This window comes from Gymnoscopelus microlampas, assembly GCF_963454915.1.
Source record: "Gymnoscopelus microlampas genome assembly, chromosome: 1".
In the NCBI taxonomy this organism is placed as follows: Eukaryota; Metazoa; Chordata; class Actinopteri; order Myctophiformes; family Myctophidae; genus Gymnoscopelus; species Gymnoscopelus microlampas.
This window is the reverse complement of record NC_139962.1, coordinates 37,452,911-37,470,188: the sequence shown is the minus strand read 5'-3', so window position 1 is coordinate 37,470,188 and position 17,278 is coordinate 37,452,911. Positions and strand designations below refer to the sequence as shown.

Genomic DNA, 17,278 nt, shown 5'->3' with positions numbered 1-17,278 from the left:
GAGTAGAAGTAAAAGTACTGAAATTGGAAATACTCCAGTAAATGTAGGCCTACTTGGTTACTGTACACCGCCATAGACTGTATAAAAAGAAGTACATCACTGATGAATACTAAAGTACTTATTATTTTGCGGTCACAATGTCACGTGGCCAGAAGCAGACTTTCTATTGGAGAGACGCACGCTTTGCCCCTCCTTCCTCTGTCGTATCCATGGCAACAGATCCTCGTGTGGTGTTGTTTGTCGTCCCAAGATGGCTGAAGAGGAGAAGGCATCGGCGGTGAGTGTGTGATGCATCTGACATTACACACATACCAATATTACACTGTCTGAGGATGGAGGATATTTCTCTGTGCGTTCGCTTTGTTATAGCAGTGCTCATGTTTTTAAGGCTCACTTTGCTACATAGCTGCTGCTAACGCTAAGGTTGTTAAGTAGATTATAGCCTGTCTGTTTATAATCTCACTCTCCTTCCACTACAGAAGCAGTGGTGGAAAACGTACTCACATTTTTTTACTCAAGTAAAAGTATCAATATTGCAATGTAGAAATACTCCATTGTCTCAAAATTACAAGACGGAGTCCTTATGATGCAAAGAAAAGTGTTTTATTGACCCCTTCAGAAGTCCCTCATTCACAAACTACCTCCTATCACTCAAACATGCTTCTACTGACTAGCACCAGATTGCACTAATACACAGTAAAAATCATTAGTGTATCTCTGGGTATCCATGGATACATCGTTACATTTTGTACACCCTTGGAATTGGAATGCAAAATGAGAAAAAATCACACTCAGGATTTTACCGTTTACATGATGTGCAGAGTGGCTGTTTGACTGGTGTTTAGTTTTACTCACCATACAATCACAAAAAGAGAGGAACATTAGCATGAGGTGAAGACATAATTTGTTGCTGTCTCACCCTATATATATATATATATATATATATATATATATATGTATGTATGTATGTATGTATGTATGTATGTATGTATGTATGTATGTATGTATGTATGTATGTATGTATGTATGTATGTATGTATGTATGTATGTATGTGTATATATATATATATATATATATATATATATATATATATATATATATATATATATATATATATATATAGTATGTATGTGTATTTATATGTATGTATGAATTGGAAAGTCTTGTGTGTTTTACGTAGGTGTTGATTGTTACATTTGTGTTTATTTCAGCTTCCAGTAGCTACTGAGCCCAAGAAACGGCGGGCCCCTAAAGGTATTGTCCTTCTGCAAGATCTTTTTCTTTCTTTACCTTATTTAGCCCGTTCGTTTTGTCAGGATTTCTATAACCTTATCAAGAACTGTACACTGAAGCTTAGATATTAGGGCTTAAAGACAATAATATGCTAAATCCTCATATTGATCTTCATCTCCAGTAAACTACATCAGTGGGATGGGTTTTGTCTCATTGATCCTGCAGAGGGCACCCTAAGCCTTCGTGTTAACCTATGGACAGTTATGAACATTTCCATCAGTAAATTTGTGCACAATATGGCATGTCTCTTTGCAGTCCTTCATATATTGAGCTGTAAGGTTTAGTGATGAGTGAAGTCTGTCATTTATATCCTAAAACAAACTATTAAATAATAAAGTAAATAAATATATACTGTATATTTATTATCTTAAAACTGAGCTCAATAAACAACCAAATTAACGATCACTTAAAGATCTATAGAGGATATGCGTCTGACATCATCATCAAACCCGGAATTATGCAGGAATGCCTACTGAGTGTCAAAAAAATACTTTCTGGCCTTGACAGCCCATGCATCCAAACAGAAAAGTCATATCTGATTGCATTAAACAACATTAAACAATGTTAAACTAATTTTGCATGTTTATTTGCCACTCGATTTGCCACTCGATGTGCCATTCACTTTAAGCATGCGCATATCCTCTATTAAAGATCACTTACCCTTACCCACTTAACCTCCATCTTTAATTGCTTTGTGAGAAAAATAAATCTGTTTTAGTACATTTTGAGTGTTTATTAAATTTGTATTACAGTTTACAAGTAAGAGCCATTATGTTCAGTTAATTCTACGTGCAATTACATTATGGATTATGGATTTACCGCAAACATTTGAGCAAACTCATTTTAATCTAATTTTCCCACCATATTCTCCACATGTCTTTTGATAAGCATACCTCTCTTTTCCTCTTTTTACAGATGTTTGTATGGAAAGGAAAGGGGAGAATCTGTCTTAGCATTAGCCAGATCATAAACAACAATGCAAGAAATCCACCATGTTTGGGATGTAATTTTTCACAGGGCTATATTTGTGAGATTCCATGCTGTGCTTCTTCCTAGCTTTCTATCCCTCTTTTATTGTCGCTAGAATACATGTCACACATGTATCCCTGACTTTTCGACAAATCTGCCTAGCTTTGTATATGTGGACTTTGGAGTGCCACAGAGCCACAGCTGAAACGCGGAGACAAGAATATTATTGCTGTCTCAGCAGGAGGAAAGCGGATTAAGTCACTTCAAATAGGGCCATTCCGAATCTTGATGCGGCAAATATTTGCGAGAACCATGCAGCTTTCTACTCAGCGATGGAGAGGATTTCTGTCAGGGGTTTGGAACATGGTTCCAGCTCTGGTACTGGCTGTGCAACAGTGGAGGCCTGGTCTAAGGGCTGGCAGATAAAAACAGAAAGGAGCTTTAGCGTAAATCACGCTGTATATGTATGCCAAGAGTTAATCAGCAATCTTGTGCAATATTGGTTGCAGACTCAAATCTGCTTCATTTCAAATAGATCTTCTAGGTATTTTTTGTCACTTCAGAGAAAAGGTAGTAGGTGCAAGATAACTCAATTTAGGATCATAAAAGCTGACTTCTGAAGTGAAATATAATATCCTGCTAGCAGACTTATTCTTAGGGTTACTCTGCCCTTCTAAAGCTTTCTTTGTTCTGCTCCTTGCTGAGACACTTTTCAATACCTCAATACCTTACAGACCTCTGCTCTGTCAGAAGCACCTGATTTGCTAGAGACACGGTTGCCTCGGCAACAAGGAAAATAACTTGCTAATACCTGCACACAAACCTATAGACTGAAAGGAAACCGCTTTAGAAGGGCAAAGTAACCCTAAGAGCATGATGCTATATTTCGGTTCAGAGAAGCCAGCTATTAAAATCCCAAATTGAGAGAGTTTTGTTTCCGATGATACAAGATGACTAAGATACAACGTGACTAAACTGCAATGTTTCCCAAAATCTCAAAGTCTACTGTCTTTCACCCAGTTCCAGAGCTTCCCATCCTAGAGAGAAGGAACTGGCTGATCCACCTGCACTATATACGCAAAGACTATGAGACCTGTAAGGTGAGAAATCCCCTGTTTGTCCCTGCGTTTCATATGACCTTTCCTTCATACATTTCTTTCTGTATTATATTCTTATTGCAACCGACATCACACTTCCACATAAGAAGTCAAGTCATGTTGCAATTCTTTGTCAAACCAGGCAATCATCAAAGAACAACTGCAGGAGACCCATGGGATGTGTGAATATCCCATATATGTTCAAGGTACATCAACTGTGTTCTTCTAACTGGGGCTGCAGCTCTTATATTTACACCAAAACCGCGCCTTCAGCATCCAAGCTTGCTAATGCATCATTACCCCTCCAAAATATGCTCTCCAGACCCCTGCTGTGCCTCAGTTTTAATATGTTGGTTTAACTCCACTTCATACAGAGGAAAAGCCCTTCATTTTCTCCTTTGTATTGCCACAGCGCTAATCTTGCGTCTGGAGGGGAAGATCCAACAGAGCCTGGAGCTGTTCCAGAGCTGTGCTATCCTCAATCCCAGCAGTGCTGACAACCTTAAACAAGTGGCAAGATCACTGTGAGTGCACTGTCTGTCCACACAGCCATGGGTGCAGAAACCATCTTTAATCATCTACTGTAACGAGGCCCGGCACACATGAAGAAAAGCACAATGATGAAAAGAAAACAGAACGCCAATGAAAGCTTTCAGTTTAGTTTAGTTAATGTTGCAACATGACCCCATTCACCACCACCAATGATTGTGTTTTTCACTGATGGATAAGATGAGTGGAGTTGCCAAATATGCAGCTTGCTATGACTTGGCTTGTTTCATGATTGCCGCATAATAAGCTGACTTATTGTCCAACTTTCTTCTCCCTAGTTTTCTGCTGGGAAAGCACAAGGCGGCAATTGAGGTCTATCATGAAGCTGCGAGGCTCAACGAGAAAGACTGGGTGAGGGAAAGAAATCAATCCTCTATTAGGTTGTGTACAATTTATCTGAGAAAATCAACAAGGCTCCTGGCATCGTGCATTCTAAATGCGGGAGGGAAATTGACCTCCACATGATGCCTATAGAACACAAATGCCTAGACACACGTTTCTTTTTCCCATTTATACAAGAGCTTATCACAAGGAAAAGCGTCAAGGTTTTAACAAGGCCACATTTACGGAGTCCAGATAGCTTTGTAAAACGTAACAGTTTTTTTTATCTGGACACACTGGGGGCTCAGTTGTTGTCAGTCACATAATCACAGCATCCCTGTGTTGCATGTTGCACGTGCATCCCTCCTCTGTGCCCTAATTAGGGCTGCAACTATCGATTATCTTATTAGTGATTATTCTACGGATAACCTTTTTCGAGTAATCGAATAATTGTGAAGTGTGTAGAATAAACAGAAAACATTACATTTTGTGTCTAAATCCATTATGCTGATTAAACACAACAAGCCTTATTTATACTTTGTTGTATACAACAGTGTCGCACAAAAATAGCGAAAATTGCGTAGTGCTGCGTTGTGAGCTTGTCTCTGCCATTTCTGCCATTTAAAATAAATATTTTATTAAAATCTAATATTTTCTATAATAGATAAAATTGATTAACTGTTGCAGCACTAGCCCTGATGTTAAAGAAATAACTGTCATATGTTTCTTAATCTACACAGTACATTTTCCAGTTTAACAAATGTTTTCGGGTCCATTTGATTATTATGTACAAATAGATAAAGATAAATTAACACTGAGGATTTTACTGTGTAGTAACAGGTGAGTGTGGGGATATTACCTCCATACTATTCTTCTGTCGCTGATATCGCCTGCAGTTCAGAGTGCGTGACAGATTTTATTAACATAGCGTGCCAACCTCTTTATCATCTCCGAGACAATGGCAACATTATTCTCCCTAATATTGTGGGCTCTGTGTGCAGTCAGGCATAACCAGGAATGGCAGCTATATGTGTTGAACTGGTCAGACAGGACTTGTGATCACTCATGCAATGGTTAATTACATTGTATGCTATTACTTTATTGTTGATTCAAGATTCAAGAAAGTATTCAGTGTCACTCACTCATACAGGTACCACAGGCATTGAAAAGCTGGTGTGGCATGTTCCATAAGACTGTGCTAACAGCAGTTGTTTGTGTTGGCACTTGTGTCTTTCCACAGGTTTTGTTAACAAGAATGAAACTTGATTATGCATAAATGAAGAAGTGGCACCCTTTGAAAAAGGCAACAGAGCCAATACAATAATGCCATAATCTGTAGTCTTATACAGCATGAGTCCCTTTTATATGCAGTCCAAATGAGCCAATGCCTCAGGTATGATTTGACCCTTTCCTACCACAGGAGATCAGCCACAATCTGGGTGTATGCTACTCCTTCCTGAAAGACTTCAAAAATGTGAGTATGCTGGGTTCATCAACATTATATACCCTGTTTAAAGGTCATCATGCCCCAGTGGTTTGACTGCAGTTCTTTCCTGACTCTCCTATAGGCTGAAGAGCATCTAAACATTGCTCTCCAGACGAACAAGCATGACCGGACCTTTATGATGCTGGGGAAGGTCCACTTGTTAGCCGGGAATACTGACAAAGCTATTGAAGTGTATAAGAGTGCCGTGGAGTAAGTAGAGCGTGAATATGATATGATTAGAAATCTATTTTTTTCTACACAAACATTTTTTATTTCAATTCACAGTAGTTATAGTCCCCTGTTGACTTAAGATAATGTAAGAAAGAACCTTAATTAATCCTCATGGGGAAATTCTGGTGTCATCCACTGCAGTGCTGTAAATAAAGGAATGTCAGTTACTATCTATATCAGGGTTCATTATGGCACATGGCAGTCTCCTGTTGGGTTTAAATGAATTAATCAAGTACCCAACCCCTGGTGTTGGTTTTAATGAGACATACCACTGAGAGTCTTACACCCTGGTCTATTTCTCCCTCTTTTACTCTTCATCCAATTGTCTTCACCATAGTATTGTTCTTTGAGACATATCTTCTCCCCAACAACTCATAATTAAAACTCCACAGTTATGCTGAATCAAAGCCCAACTGAATAATCAGCAGCTGAATTGCGTTTGGTGTAATGACATGCATTGTTAGTCAAATTCTTGTGCTATCTTATGCTCCATTCAGGTTCTCCCCAGAAAATACTGAAGTGCTGACTACTCTGGGTCTGCTGTTTTTACAGGTTTTTTAATTATCATTATTTTTTGTCACATTGGATTGGTAGTGAAAAGGGATGAGTGAATGAAACATACTGTTGTAGTTGTAGGGGTTGTACAAACTTTAGTCATGGCGATGTTTCTGAAAAGAAGCTGTCATGTAGACATAAGCATTTGAACAGGAATTAATGATTTACTTTCCTATTTCTGTTTCTCTCAGCTTGGGAAATACCAAAAAGCCTTTGAGCACCTTGGGAACGCTCTCACCTATGATCCAAACAACTACACGGTTAGTAGGTACTTGAACAACCAATAAGCTTCCTTATGTAAATCAAAAGAATCTCGGGATCCACATGGAAATGGTGTGGCTCCAATGTGGATCTCGGACTTCATGTGGCCAGTCTTGTGGGCCAGCCTTGTGCCTTTGCGCAAGGTTTCAGTATGATCAGGGTGCCTTTGTCTTCCATTATAAAATTAAAGTTAAAGGTAGGGTAAGTGATTTTCTTTGGTTAAATTAAGTGTTAAATAGGGTAACCGCCTTCCATTCCGACATCTCACCACTCCGACTAGTGGCTTCCGCGTGCGGTTAGGGTTAGGGTTAGGTATAGGGTTCGTTAACGTCGGAAAGGCGACATGTAACCGTTAAATAGCTCTATATTCTGATAGTACTCATTGCTATAGAGTGTTTGTTCAGAAAAAGGAGTCTCCTTGTCTCTCCAGCTCTTTATAAAACAGAAAATGCATTTTCGTTTCAGTTTCATTTCCAATTTTATCCAATCAGGAAAGAGAACTCAATCAGGATATAGATTAAACAAGTGAAATTGGAAGTGATGACACTAAGAAATGAGCAGGCAAAATTGGAACTGGAACACTATAAAAATGAAGCTTAAAAATGGGTACTTTCTCCTGATTGGCTGAAATTTTGACACCTACCGGAAAATGTATTTTCTGTTTATTAAAGAGCTGGAGAGACGGGAAGACTCCTGTTACTGAACAAGCGCTCTACAGCAATGATTACTATCAGAATATAGTGCTTTAATCTTTTAACAAAATACTTTTTGTTTTAACCAAAAAATATCACTTACCCTACTTTAATCTATATATACAATTTGAATCCTGCGCCATGTCGGTTGTCAGTATGTACGAACGTTGTATGTGGCCAGTGTGACGTCATATGACATCACGGTCGTGACATCACGATGAGACACGCCAGTGTGACGTAATCTCACGACAGCATGACATCACATCCTACCTATAAATAGGTAGGATGCACCAGTTCGACGGCTTCCATCCTCAACACAACCCACGCCGACGACCCTTTACACAAATAAACTGCTAACTTCATCTCCTGCGATTTCAACTATCTTTTCACATTGTACACCACTGCACACTCCCCACAGGTCTGCCATACCAGGTCTGAGTAATCACAAAGTGGGTTTTGGTCATTGGAGAGGTGATGCACGTCACCTCTTTCTGAAGTGGGTACTTTCAAAGCCTGCCGTGGATTTAGGAGAGCACAAAACTCTCTCTCACACTGTGAGGTGCCTGTAAGGTGGCACTGCAAAGTGAACGACGCGTCACGCTAGACGTTCGGGCCGCGTAGCGGCCCGAACTTCTAGTATATTACAATGTGCACAAGAAATGTGACGCTGATCTGACCAGTGGTTTGTGAGATAAGCTCCGAACACACACACACAGACAGACAAGACAGAACCTCTTATAGACGGCTAGACTCCTGCAAAGCCATGCCGTGACAATGCAGTCAGTGATGTGATCTGTGAAGTTTCAAAGTGACGTCCTTGCTCCAGTCTCTGTCTAATGTTATATTTACTCCTAGGCCATCCTGGCTGCAGGCAGTATGATGCAGACCCATGGAGACTTTGATGTGGCCATGAACAAGTACCGTGTGGCAGCCTGCGCTGTGCCAGAGAGCCCCCCTCTCTGGAATAACATTGGAATGTGCTTCTTTGGCAAGAAGAAATACGTAGCTGTGAGTAATAGTGTTCACTTCATTCATCTAGGACCCCATGGAAGTGGTCCCATGATAAACATTCAAAGCTGCAGAAAATGCAGCCATCCTCAATCATAGCAGTATGCCAGAGAAACACCACCAAAGACACTTCCCTAACTTCAGCATTATTTGTCATATGGCTGTCGTATGGCTGAACCTGAACTGAAATTAACCAAACATATATCAAAACCGATATTTAGAACCAATGAACAATAAAGTTTTTGTTTTGTTTTTTAATTATAATGAATTAATTATAATTAATTTCTTATATCAACATATTTTTAATAATCGACTGAATTAATTAGTCTGGTTAACCACTTAACCCTGTATTATACTTCATTGTACAATAGTGGTGTACAAAAATAGCCCATCTAAAAGCTCACACGTTGCATCCCAACGCATTGTGTGCTATAGATTTTTTTTTGTTGCTATAAGTGACTAAGCGTTCAGTAATCATAATCGAGGCAGAAGTTTGAAATAATCGTGATATTGATTATATAGTGGATGTGGACCATAACATGTATTATTGACCTCTCTGACAGACTGGTCCCTCTTATCTCCCTTCCCCTCACAGGCCATCAGCTGCCTGAAGCGGGCTCACTACCTATCTCCATTTGACTGGAAAATTCTGTTCAATCTGGGTCTGGTGCATTTGACCATGCAACAATATGCTTCAGCCTTCCACTTCCTCAGTGCAGCCATCAACCTCAATCCACGCATGGGAGAGATGTACATGTTGCTGGCAGGTACCGACGTATCTAGACATGGAGCCAATTGAACACAACTATCAGAACCGATTAATTATGGATTTAACCAATTAAGACCTGGAACTGTGTCATTTTTTGATTTGAGCTAAAAAGCATTATTTTACACTTTGGGCTATTCAAAAATCGTGAAAATGTGTGCAAATCTTCTGAATATATATATTTTTAAAGCGAACATTTTTAACTCAAATCTGTGCTTCTGGGGGTCCCTGGAACAAAATATTTTGATGGGGGTCCGTGGTCAAATACATATCATTTTGGGGGTCCTTGACATGAAAAAGTTTGAGCACCACTGATATAGAAACATATGTTATTCAGAAAACTGCTGGGATTTAGGAGACATGTAGAATCGGCTTCAGGTCTCAATGGGTTAAAACAACAACAATAACAAACTCAAGCCATATGACCTATTTGACTAACATATTATTGTTACGTGACAAATGGATTGGCACACGTTTTTGTCTTTAATTTACATTTCCACTTTAGCATGCATTATATGACCATGTACTATTTTATCCTTTGTCAAAACCAAATGTTATAATATTAAGCCACAGTTTAACCAGGGTTTTGGTGCAACTTCACCCACTAGCAAGTTGCATAAAAAAGTCTAAACTACCTCATGTCCACTATGCACCACCTCCCAAATCAGTTTGCTGATATACAGTATGGATGTTCTCAGCTAACATGTTGTTTTACCGTGTGCTCACAGTGTACACTCTGCAACTGCAAACAAAATGCTATGTTAAACACACCTGATTTTGGCTTTGATAGAAATGATTCAGTTTAAGTTTATTTCAATTCCTGTCTTGCACTCACTCTCACCAGTTGCCTTGACCAATCTGGATGATGTAGAGAATGCGACCAGATCCTATGAACAAGCAGTGGCTCTGGACAAGTGAGTCTCTTCCATTTGACCTTGAATTTGTTTTTAAAGATCTTTAATCTTGGGTCACTTTCACACCTGACATGCATATTGGTGGTTCACATTGTAATCGGATAGAACTTGACCACATTTAAACCTAGATATAATGGACTGAAGACCCAGACACATTAGGCTACTACCTTCGCTAGTAAGGACAGTCTGTATTTGCTAATACGTTGAGAAAGTAAGTACATGCCAAATGCAGATTACAATTAATGCCACTCATTGTCTCCGTCAGGCCGAAAGGCATGGCGAGAGAGTATGTTATACCCTCTGTTCGTCCGTTTGTGTGTCCGTGTGTCCTGTCCGTGTGTCCTGTCCGTGTGTTACCAGCTAATCTCTGGCACCGTTGGCCCGGTCGCCTCGAAACTGTGCACACACACTCCCTGGATGCCAATTCAGAATCTCTGCCTCAAAATTTTCACATGGGCCTGTTATAGCGCCACCTGGAGGCCGATTTGTGCAAAACCCATTTTTTTTACATTACTCCTACAGATTTTATCCAAGCGTCGTGCAAATCGGTACACAGTATCTCTATAGTCATGTGATCAACACGGATCTGTCCGATTTCCCATATTCCATCCTCATTGGCTAAGGTTTGCTTCCAAAATTTTCGGGATTGGTCCGTTTTGAACAAAATGCCTGAAATCATGAACGCAGTTTACGATTTCCGTGAAATTTCACAAACACATTCCCACTAGGCCAAGGAAGAAATGCCACCCTTTTTCACATTGGCCTGTTATAGCGCCACCGGCAGGTCTAATTTACCAAAACACATTTTTGGAACAAAATGCCTCAAATCATGAATGCAGTGGCACCCTTTTCTTTTTCAATAGGTGGCCTATTATAGCGCCACCAGGAGGCCAGAATAACGTACCTGACCTGGCGGAGACCTGTGCTCCGAGGAGCACTTTCTCTAGTTTTGAGTACTGTTTCATCTTCCTGAATGTTTGAAAGGCCTGTCTACCCTAGCCAGTTTGTGAGAGAAAGAAAGAGAGAGGCAGAGAAAGGGAGAGAAGGTGGGAGGAAAAAGAGAGTCAGGTCTGCGAAGGCCTCTTCCTCACAAATAGACAATGTGTCACCTTCAACTGATAATTCAAGTAAATGTTTGCTACACCGCAGGTTGTACCACTGCCAAGTTTAAGGTTACACACGCATGTGTGACATTAAAAATGAATGAAAATGAGAGTGCAGTAGGAGAGTGGTAATAAATAGAAAACAAGACCAGGAGACCTGGTTCTGCCAGACCCAGAACGAACAAATTCCTAGTAGGCAACACACCTACTGTACAAACCACTTTATAAGTTAAAAGTATAAATCATTTTAGGCATTTTGTGTGTGTGTAGCATTTTGTGTATAGGGGTATTTGGTCATTTTGGTTGTAGATTTGTGTATAGGCTAGACCAGCAAACCTTCCAGTCTGATTACATTCACCTGCCCCTTGTCAGTCAGTGCACAGAATATGGGCAGAAGGGCTTTGAATCCAGCATTTCATAAGTTTAGGAAATTTACTATGCTGATTGTGTAGTAATAAACCTCTGAAATAAGTTATGTAGAACAACAAAATTGCCTAAAAGTAATCCAGCGGACAACAGCAATACATTGTAAATGAATTGAATGCAATCAACTACAAAAAAGCCACCACTTTATAAGTTAAAAGTATAAATCATTTTAGGCCGTATTAACATTTTGTTGGAATTAAATGGGAATACAGCATGGTGGGGATGTATAGGGGTATTTGGTTGTAGATTTGTGTATAAGCTAGACCAGCAAACCTTCCAGTCTGATTACATTCACCTGTCCCTTGTTGCCCCTGGTGGTTGAAATCTGAAGCGTTCCTGAATGGCTGGGGAGGAAAAGAGGGACAGACCGACAGACCGACCGACCGACAGACAAAGCCTCCTGTAGGCTGACCCCCTGGGTCTGGCAAAAATGTTTCATTGTTTGTATATAAGCTGTATGTAGGGACAACTTTTCACATAATTCCTTCCCTGGTATAAGAAAACAGTTTACTCAAATGTGCACACGCATGCATCATGTTTTTTGATGCATGTATGCAAAATTATTTGCATGGCAATCTATGTCTTGTGAAGGAAAGAGAAGTTCTATTTCCATTTGGACACTGGAGTGTTATTTTGACACAAGGCATGAATATCCTTAATGAATCATACCAAGCCATCCAGATACTGCATGTGTATTATTTAATGTCAGGTGTAAGGTTATAATGAATTATTGATTCTCTTCGTTGCACTGGCTGCCTTTGTCTTACAGGTCCAATCCACTGGTCAACCTGAACTTTGCCATCCTGCTCTACAACCACGGGGACAAGAAAAGAGCCCTGGAACAGTATCAGGAGATGGAGAGCAAAGTCAACATTCTCAGAGACTCTAGTAGCAATGAGGAGTTTGATTCTGAGGTACTGTAGATGCAAACCTTTATGTCAGATTCTTCACATGTAAAGTCACGTGTCCACCAGATGAGAGGCGTGTACAATGTTGTTGTTGACAGTCCATTGTTTCATCCAGCCTTTTAGAAGTTGGTTCTTAATCTTGACTCCGGCTGTTTTTCACTGACAGCTGATAGATATGGCTCAGAAGATGGGGGCTGCCCTGCAGGTGGCAGAGAGTCTGGTGTGGAATAAACCAGCCAAGGATTCCAAGTCAAAACCACATTCAGCAGCTGTCACCAAAACTCCTGGTGCCCCTCTTGGGACCAATCAGGCCCTGGGCCAGGCCATGTCTTCTGCTGCAAGCTACAACAAGAACATCCAGTTACCAAAAGGTGCAGGGTATTCTAGGATAACATCTGTATCTGTTAGCTACACAGTACTAGTTTAACTGATCAACACAATATCATTTCTCTATCGAAGACTGGAATGTTGCTGGAAATTTCATGTAAAATGTCCCAACTCTAATGTTTCTGTCTTTAAGGAACCCCATCTTTACCCCTCGAGCCAGAGCCTGATGTAGATGGTGCTCCAAGCCCACCCAGTGAGGCCCCCTTCTCACCTGAACCTAAGGAGTCGGACACACCCAAACCCAAAGCCTCTAGGAGTAAGTCTAAGATGGAAGAAGTGAATTAGTTGTAAACCTATCAATGTGACAGCTTTGCCAATGCATCACTCTCACACCATCGAAGCAAAGGAAAAGTAATCCAGTTCTTCTGATTTTCTAGCTCACTGAATTATGAGTTTCAATTATGAAGCCTTGAGGTGCGGGCTTTCATTTTAGATCGATGTTGCACTGCAGTTTAATATCTTACACTAGATTTTATGGCAGGCAGAATGGCGCAGGGGTTCATGAATGTGTCATTGATTATCAAGGACAGTTTGAAAAGCTGAAAAGATCCTCCTGCATATAGAATATGAATATAGATGTTTATTACTTTTTGAACCAAAGCTGTGTTGTTGCTGCTTTTCAATTACATTCCCCCATGATAATATGACAATCACTGATAACCTCTAAGCACAGGGATGGTTTTTAAAGTTGTTTCATTAGAGGCAACCTTACATTTGTTTGTATAATAGCACTCTTTTTTGAGAATTGTTGAATGTAAATAGTGGTGCTTACTTTGTGCTCTTATATGTAGATAAGTGTTATGAGGTATGTAATTATTATGATTAAATAAAGGGTCATTGTATAGGAAGGCAGTCACTTCAGACTTCACACTTATTTTAAACTATAATGTTTACTACAATAAAGTGTATTCAAGAATTGAAGAATTACATTTTGACCATGGTAAAAGGTTATATATGTAAATGACCTATGGTCGTTACGATTAAATATTCATTAATCAAGAATATTTAGTCAAATAGGTTCTGTTGACAGATTTTAGGGGCATATTTGAATGCGTTGATGTGACAAAGGACACTGATGCTAACAACCAGTATAGTTGTCAAAAGCTTTGTTCATAGTTGACAGTCTTGTTGTTCTCATTGACAGCAGTCGTTAGCTGTGGCTTAATATTACAAGCAAGGGTTCCCCAAAAATGTTTTGTTGAACGCACCTCCGGTAATGGAGTGGACTTCTGTCATGAATGACTTTGCTTTCTACAAAGGCTAAAATAGCTTACAAGAAAGAAAGAACATGGTCATTTAGGTTAAATGCAGCTTTTCAGTGATTCATATGACTAAATCGGTAACTGATTAGTTTGTCTGGCCTAATATTAAAAAAGTTTGTTCCAGTTTGAGGAAAGTGCAATTGATGTAATTTTGCAGTGCCTTTGAGTGCCTAATTAAATAATTTGAATTTGAGAACTAAATTGCACTCAAAGAGGTCATTAAGAGGAGGTTGAATAACAAAACGCATTGTGCATGAAGTGTAGAATAACAAAACGCATTGTGCAATTCGTAATTATCAGCTCGGAGAGCTGCTTTATTTTAGGGGTATTCTCAAATTCAAGTGTATTTGATATGCTCTTCTAATCAGTCTGTTTCTGTTCATTTGGGTGCTTTCTTTTCAGTATTCGAAGCTCAAAGCAGTATTGCCCCAATTGATATACGATTTCCATTCCTATGGAAATATATGTCTCTGATTAGGAAACAACAAATGGCATAGGGAAATGTCCCCGTGGAGTACATCTTAACCTCCACTGAGCTGATGATTATCTGACAAGCTATAAAGAACAACAGAGATCCAAGCCGATGTAATAAAACCCCAGGACAGAGTCCCAGGAACAAGATAGCGTTTATAGTCATGCCCTCCATTTTGTATGATAGATGTGGTTACATATTTCTATCTCTGTGAAATACTGCTTTGGTATTATATTTCATTGTGCATAGGGGGCCCGGAGATCCAATCTTATCTTAGTACTATAGTCAGAGAAGGAAATGTTTATAGAAGTAAATTTCAATGCAGAATGTATATACCTCATTAGATTTGAACAATATGTAACATTCATTCAATCTATGTAGAGTTAGTGTTCATAGTGTGCCTATAGGCTCTAATAGGCACAGTCAAACTACTAGGGGTCCTAGCCATTTAGTTTTTAGCCGCATGCTGAAAGCATAGCGGCTCTATATTCAGTCTGACTCTAACCCGACACATGTCCGACATGTTTGCAACACTTTTTTTGCGTGATTGGCTGTCGTTTAAGCCAATGGGCGCCCTCGTCCTCCCAAGCTATGGGACTAGACACGCCTCTCTCAGTGGATTCGTCTGAGCGCTAGCCGAATTTGGCTAATAGTTAGCTTGTATGCTTGTATGATGTTACTAACTGTTTTTAGCCAAACGCGGTAATGTCCACTCAGAGATGCTCGTAGGCCTGCGTCGCTGACGCACCATATTGCGAAAGGACGCATTCATGACACCGTCGTTGCGTCCATGGGACGCACTAGGTAATAGCTCCGATAATATATAATATTTGTCAGCCAGCTGTGATCTGCATGGACTCTCTCGGTTAGACACCGTTGGTGGAGAAGTATAACTCGGTTAGACACCGTTGTACTGGAGAAGTATAACTCGGTTAAACGGCGTTGTGTGGCAGCAGCAGCAGCAGCAGCACAGCCCCTCGCTGTTAGTCTACGCTACTCACAGAGAGAGAGAGAGTCGCATGAGGAGCTGGTTGAGACCTGCTCTTAAACGTGTTAAAACGTCTTGGATAGACCACTGTCTGGAATAATAACTGATCATCATACATACAGGTCTACTACTACTAATCTTTGTTGGTGTTGTGCTAAGGCTGAACGATTAATCGTTTTCAAACCGAAATCGCGATTTGAAACCACGCGATTAGCTAATCGCAAAGGCCACGATTTTTTAATTTTTAATTTTATCATAATAAATAATTTTAATATTAATATTAATCCCAGAGCACCCGCGGGACTTGTCTCCTCCTCTCCAGAGTGGCTGCCTCTCTCTACAGGGAGCGAGAGGGCAGCGCGCCCCCCCCTCTCTCTCTCTCTCTGTCCCTCTCATAGAGTTAGGTCCCTCGGTCGGCTGCGAGTATTTAAAGTTTGTCGAACGGCCGTGTCGCGCGTAGCGGTAAAACATTATTTTCGGTGCGACACAAGTAGTGTAGTAGTAGTGTTGCTCCTATCTATGTTTGTTTCTGTAAGTGTAACTTATATTTTTCCCATCATTATTAAACTATTTCTGTTGGATGCTGTGATCTGATGTAAACAATACGATGCACAGGACTTCCTGGTCAGTGTTGCCAGGTTTTGTGAGAGAAATAAGCAACCCTGTCTATGAAAACAAGCCCAAAACAAAAGAAGCGACTATGAACTGTATCTTTGTCACTTATGTACAGTGGTGGAAAAAGTACTCAAATGTTGTACTTAATAAAAGTATCAATACTGCAATGTAGAAGTACTCTGTTACAAGTAAAAATACCAAATTCAAAATTGACTTGAATAAAAGTAGGCCTACAAAAGTATTGGAATCAAAATGTAAAGTACCAAAAGTACTTGTGTTTGAAAATAGCAGATCTACAAGCTCACAACGCGTCGCATCGCGGCGAGTTGTGAGCTTGTAGATCGGCTATTTTCAAATTACCTATGTATAAAATAGGGCTAAAGTGGTTAATGTAGGTTTTATAATATTATAATTTATATCTGCAAAGTAACTAGTCACTAAAGTTCTCAAATAATTGTAGTGGAGTAAAAGTACAATATTTGCCTCTGAGATGTAGTGGAGTAGGAGTTAAAGTATTGGAAATTAGAAATACTCAAGTGAAGTACAAATACCTCAAAATTGTACTTAAGTACAGTACTTAAGTACATGTACTTGGTTACTTTCCACCACTGCGTTATGTATTCTGAGTTTTTCACTTCCAAGGAGTAGTAGTAATACAATGTACAGTAGGAGAGGACTTTGGCTTGTGAGACAAAAACGTGTTACATTTTAGTTGAATGATAATCTACATAAGCTAAATACTGGATATCAGTAAATATGCTTCTGGAGCCATAAGTGAAAGACCTACTTATTTCACTGCTGTGAATTGTTTACACAAAATGGTAATGTTGTGTTGTTGACAAGATTGGAGCCAAAAAAGCCTGCCGCATGCGGCTTTATTATGACTTGTCATTCTTGTTATTTTATGTATAGTTTTGCTTTTATGCCCAATAGTAAGATTTTCTGAATTAACAGAGCCTTTTTTCATAATGATA

General features: G+C 39.7%; 1 protein-coding gene across 1 annotated transcript; it reads left to right on the top strand.

The window, feature by feature from the left end:
- Nucleotides 1-250: 250 nt before the first annotated feature.
- Nucleotides 251-13,815, top strand: bbs4 (Bardet-Biedl syndrome 4; the record flags this gene model as incomplete). The annotated part of the gene is made up of 16 exons (XM_084052737.1): nt 251-277; nt 1,213-1,255; nt 3,284-3,363; nt 3,503-3,566; nt 3,773-3,884; nt 4,188-4,260; nt 5,651-5,704; nt 5,799-5,926; nt 6,445-6,499; nt 6,694-6,762; nt 8,311-8,463; nt 9,059-9,230; nt 10,074-10,143; nt 12,442-12,586; nt 12,747-12,951; nt 13,101-13,815. The coding sequence occupies 16 exons, from the start codon at nt 251-253 to the stop codon at nt 13,250-13,252; spliced, it is 1,602 nt and encodes a 533-aa protein (XP_083908863.1). The 3' UTR covers nt 13,253-13,815.
- Between the last annotated feature and the right edge of the window lie 3,463 nt (nt 13,816-17,278).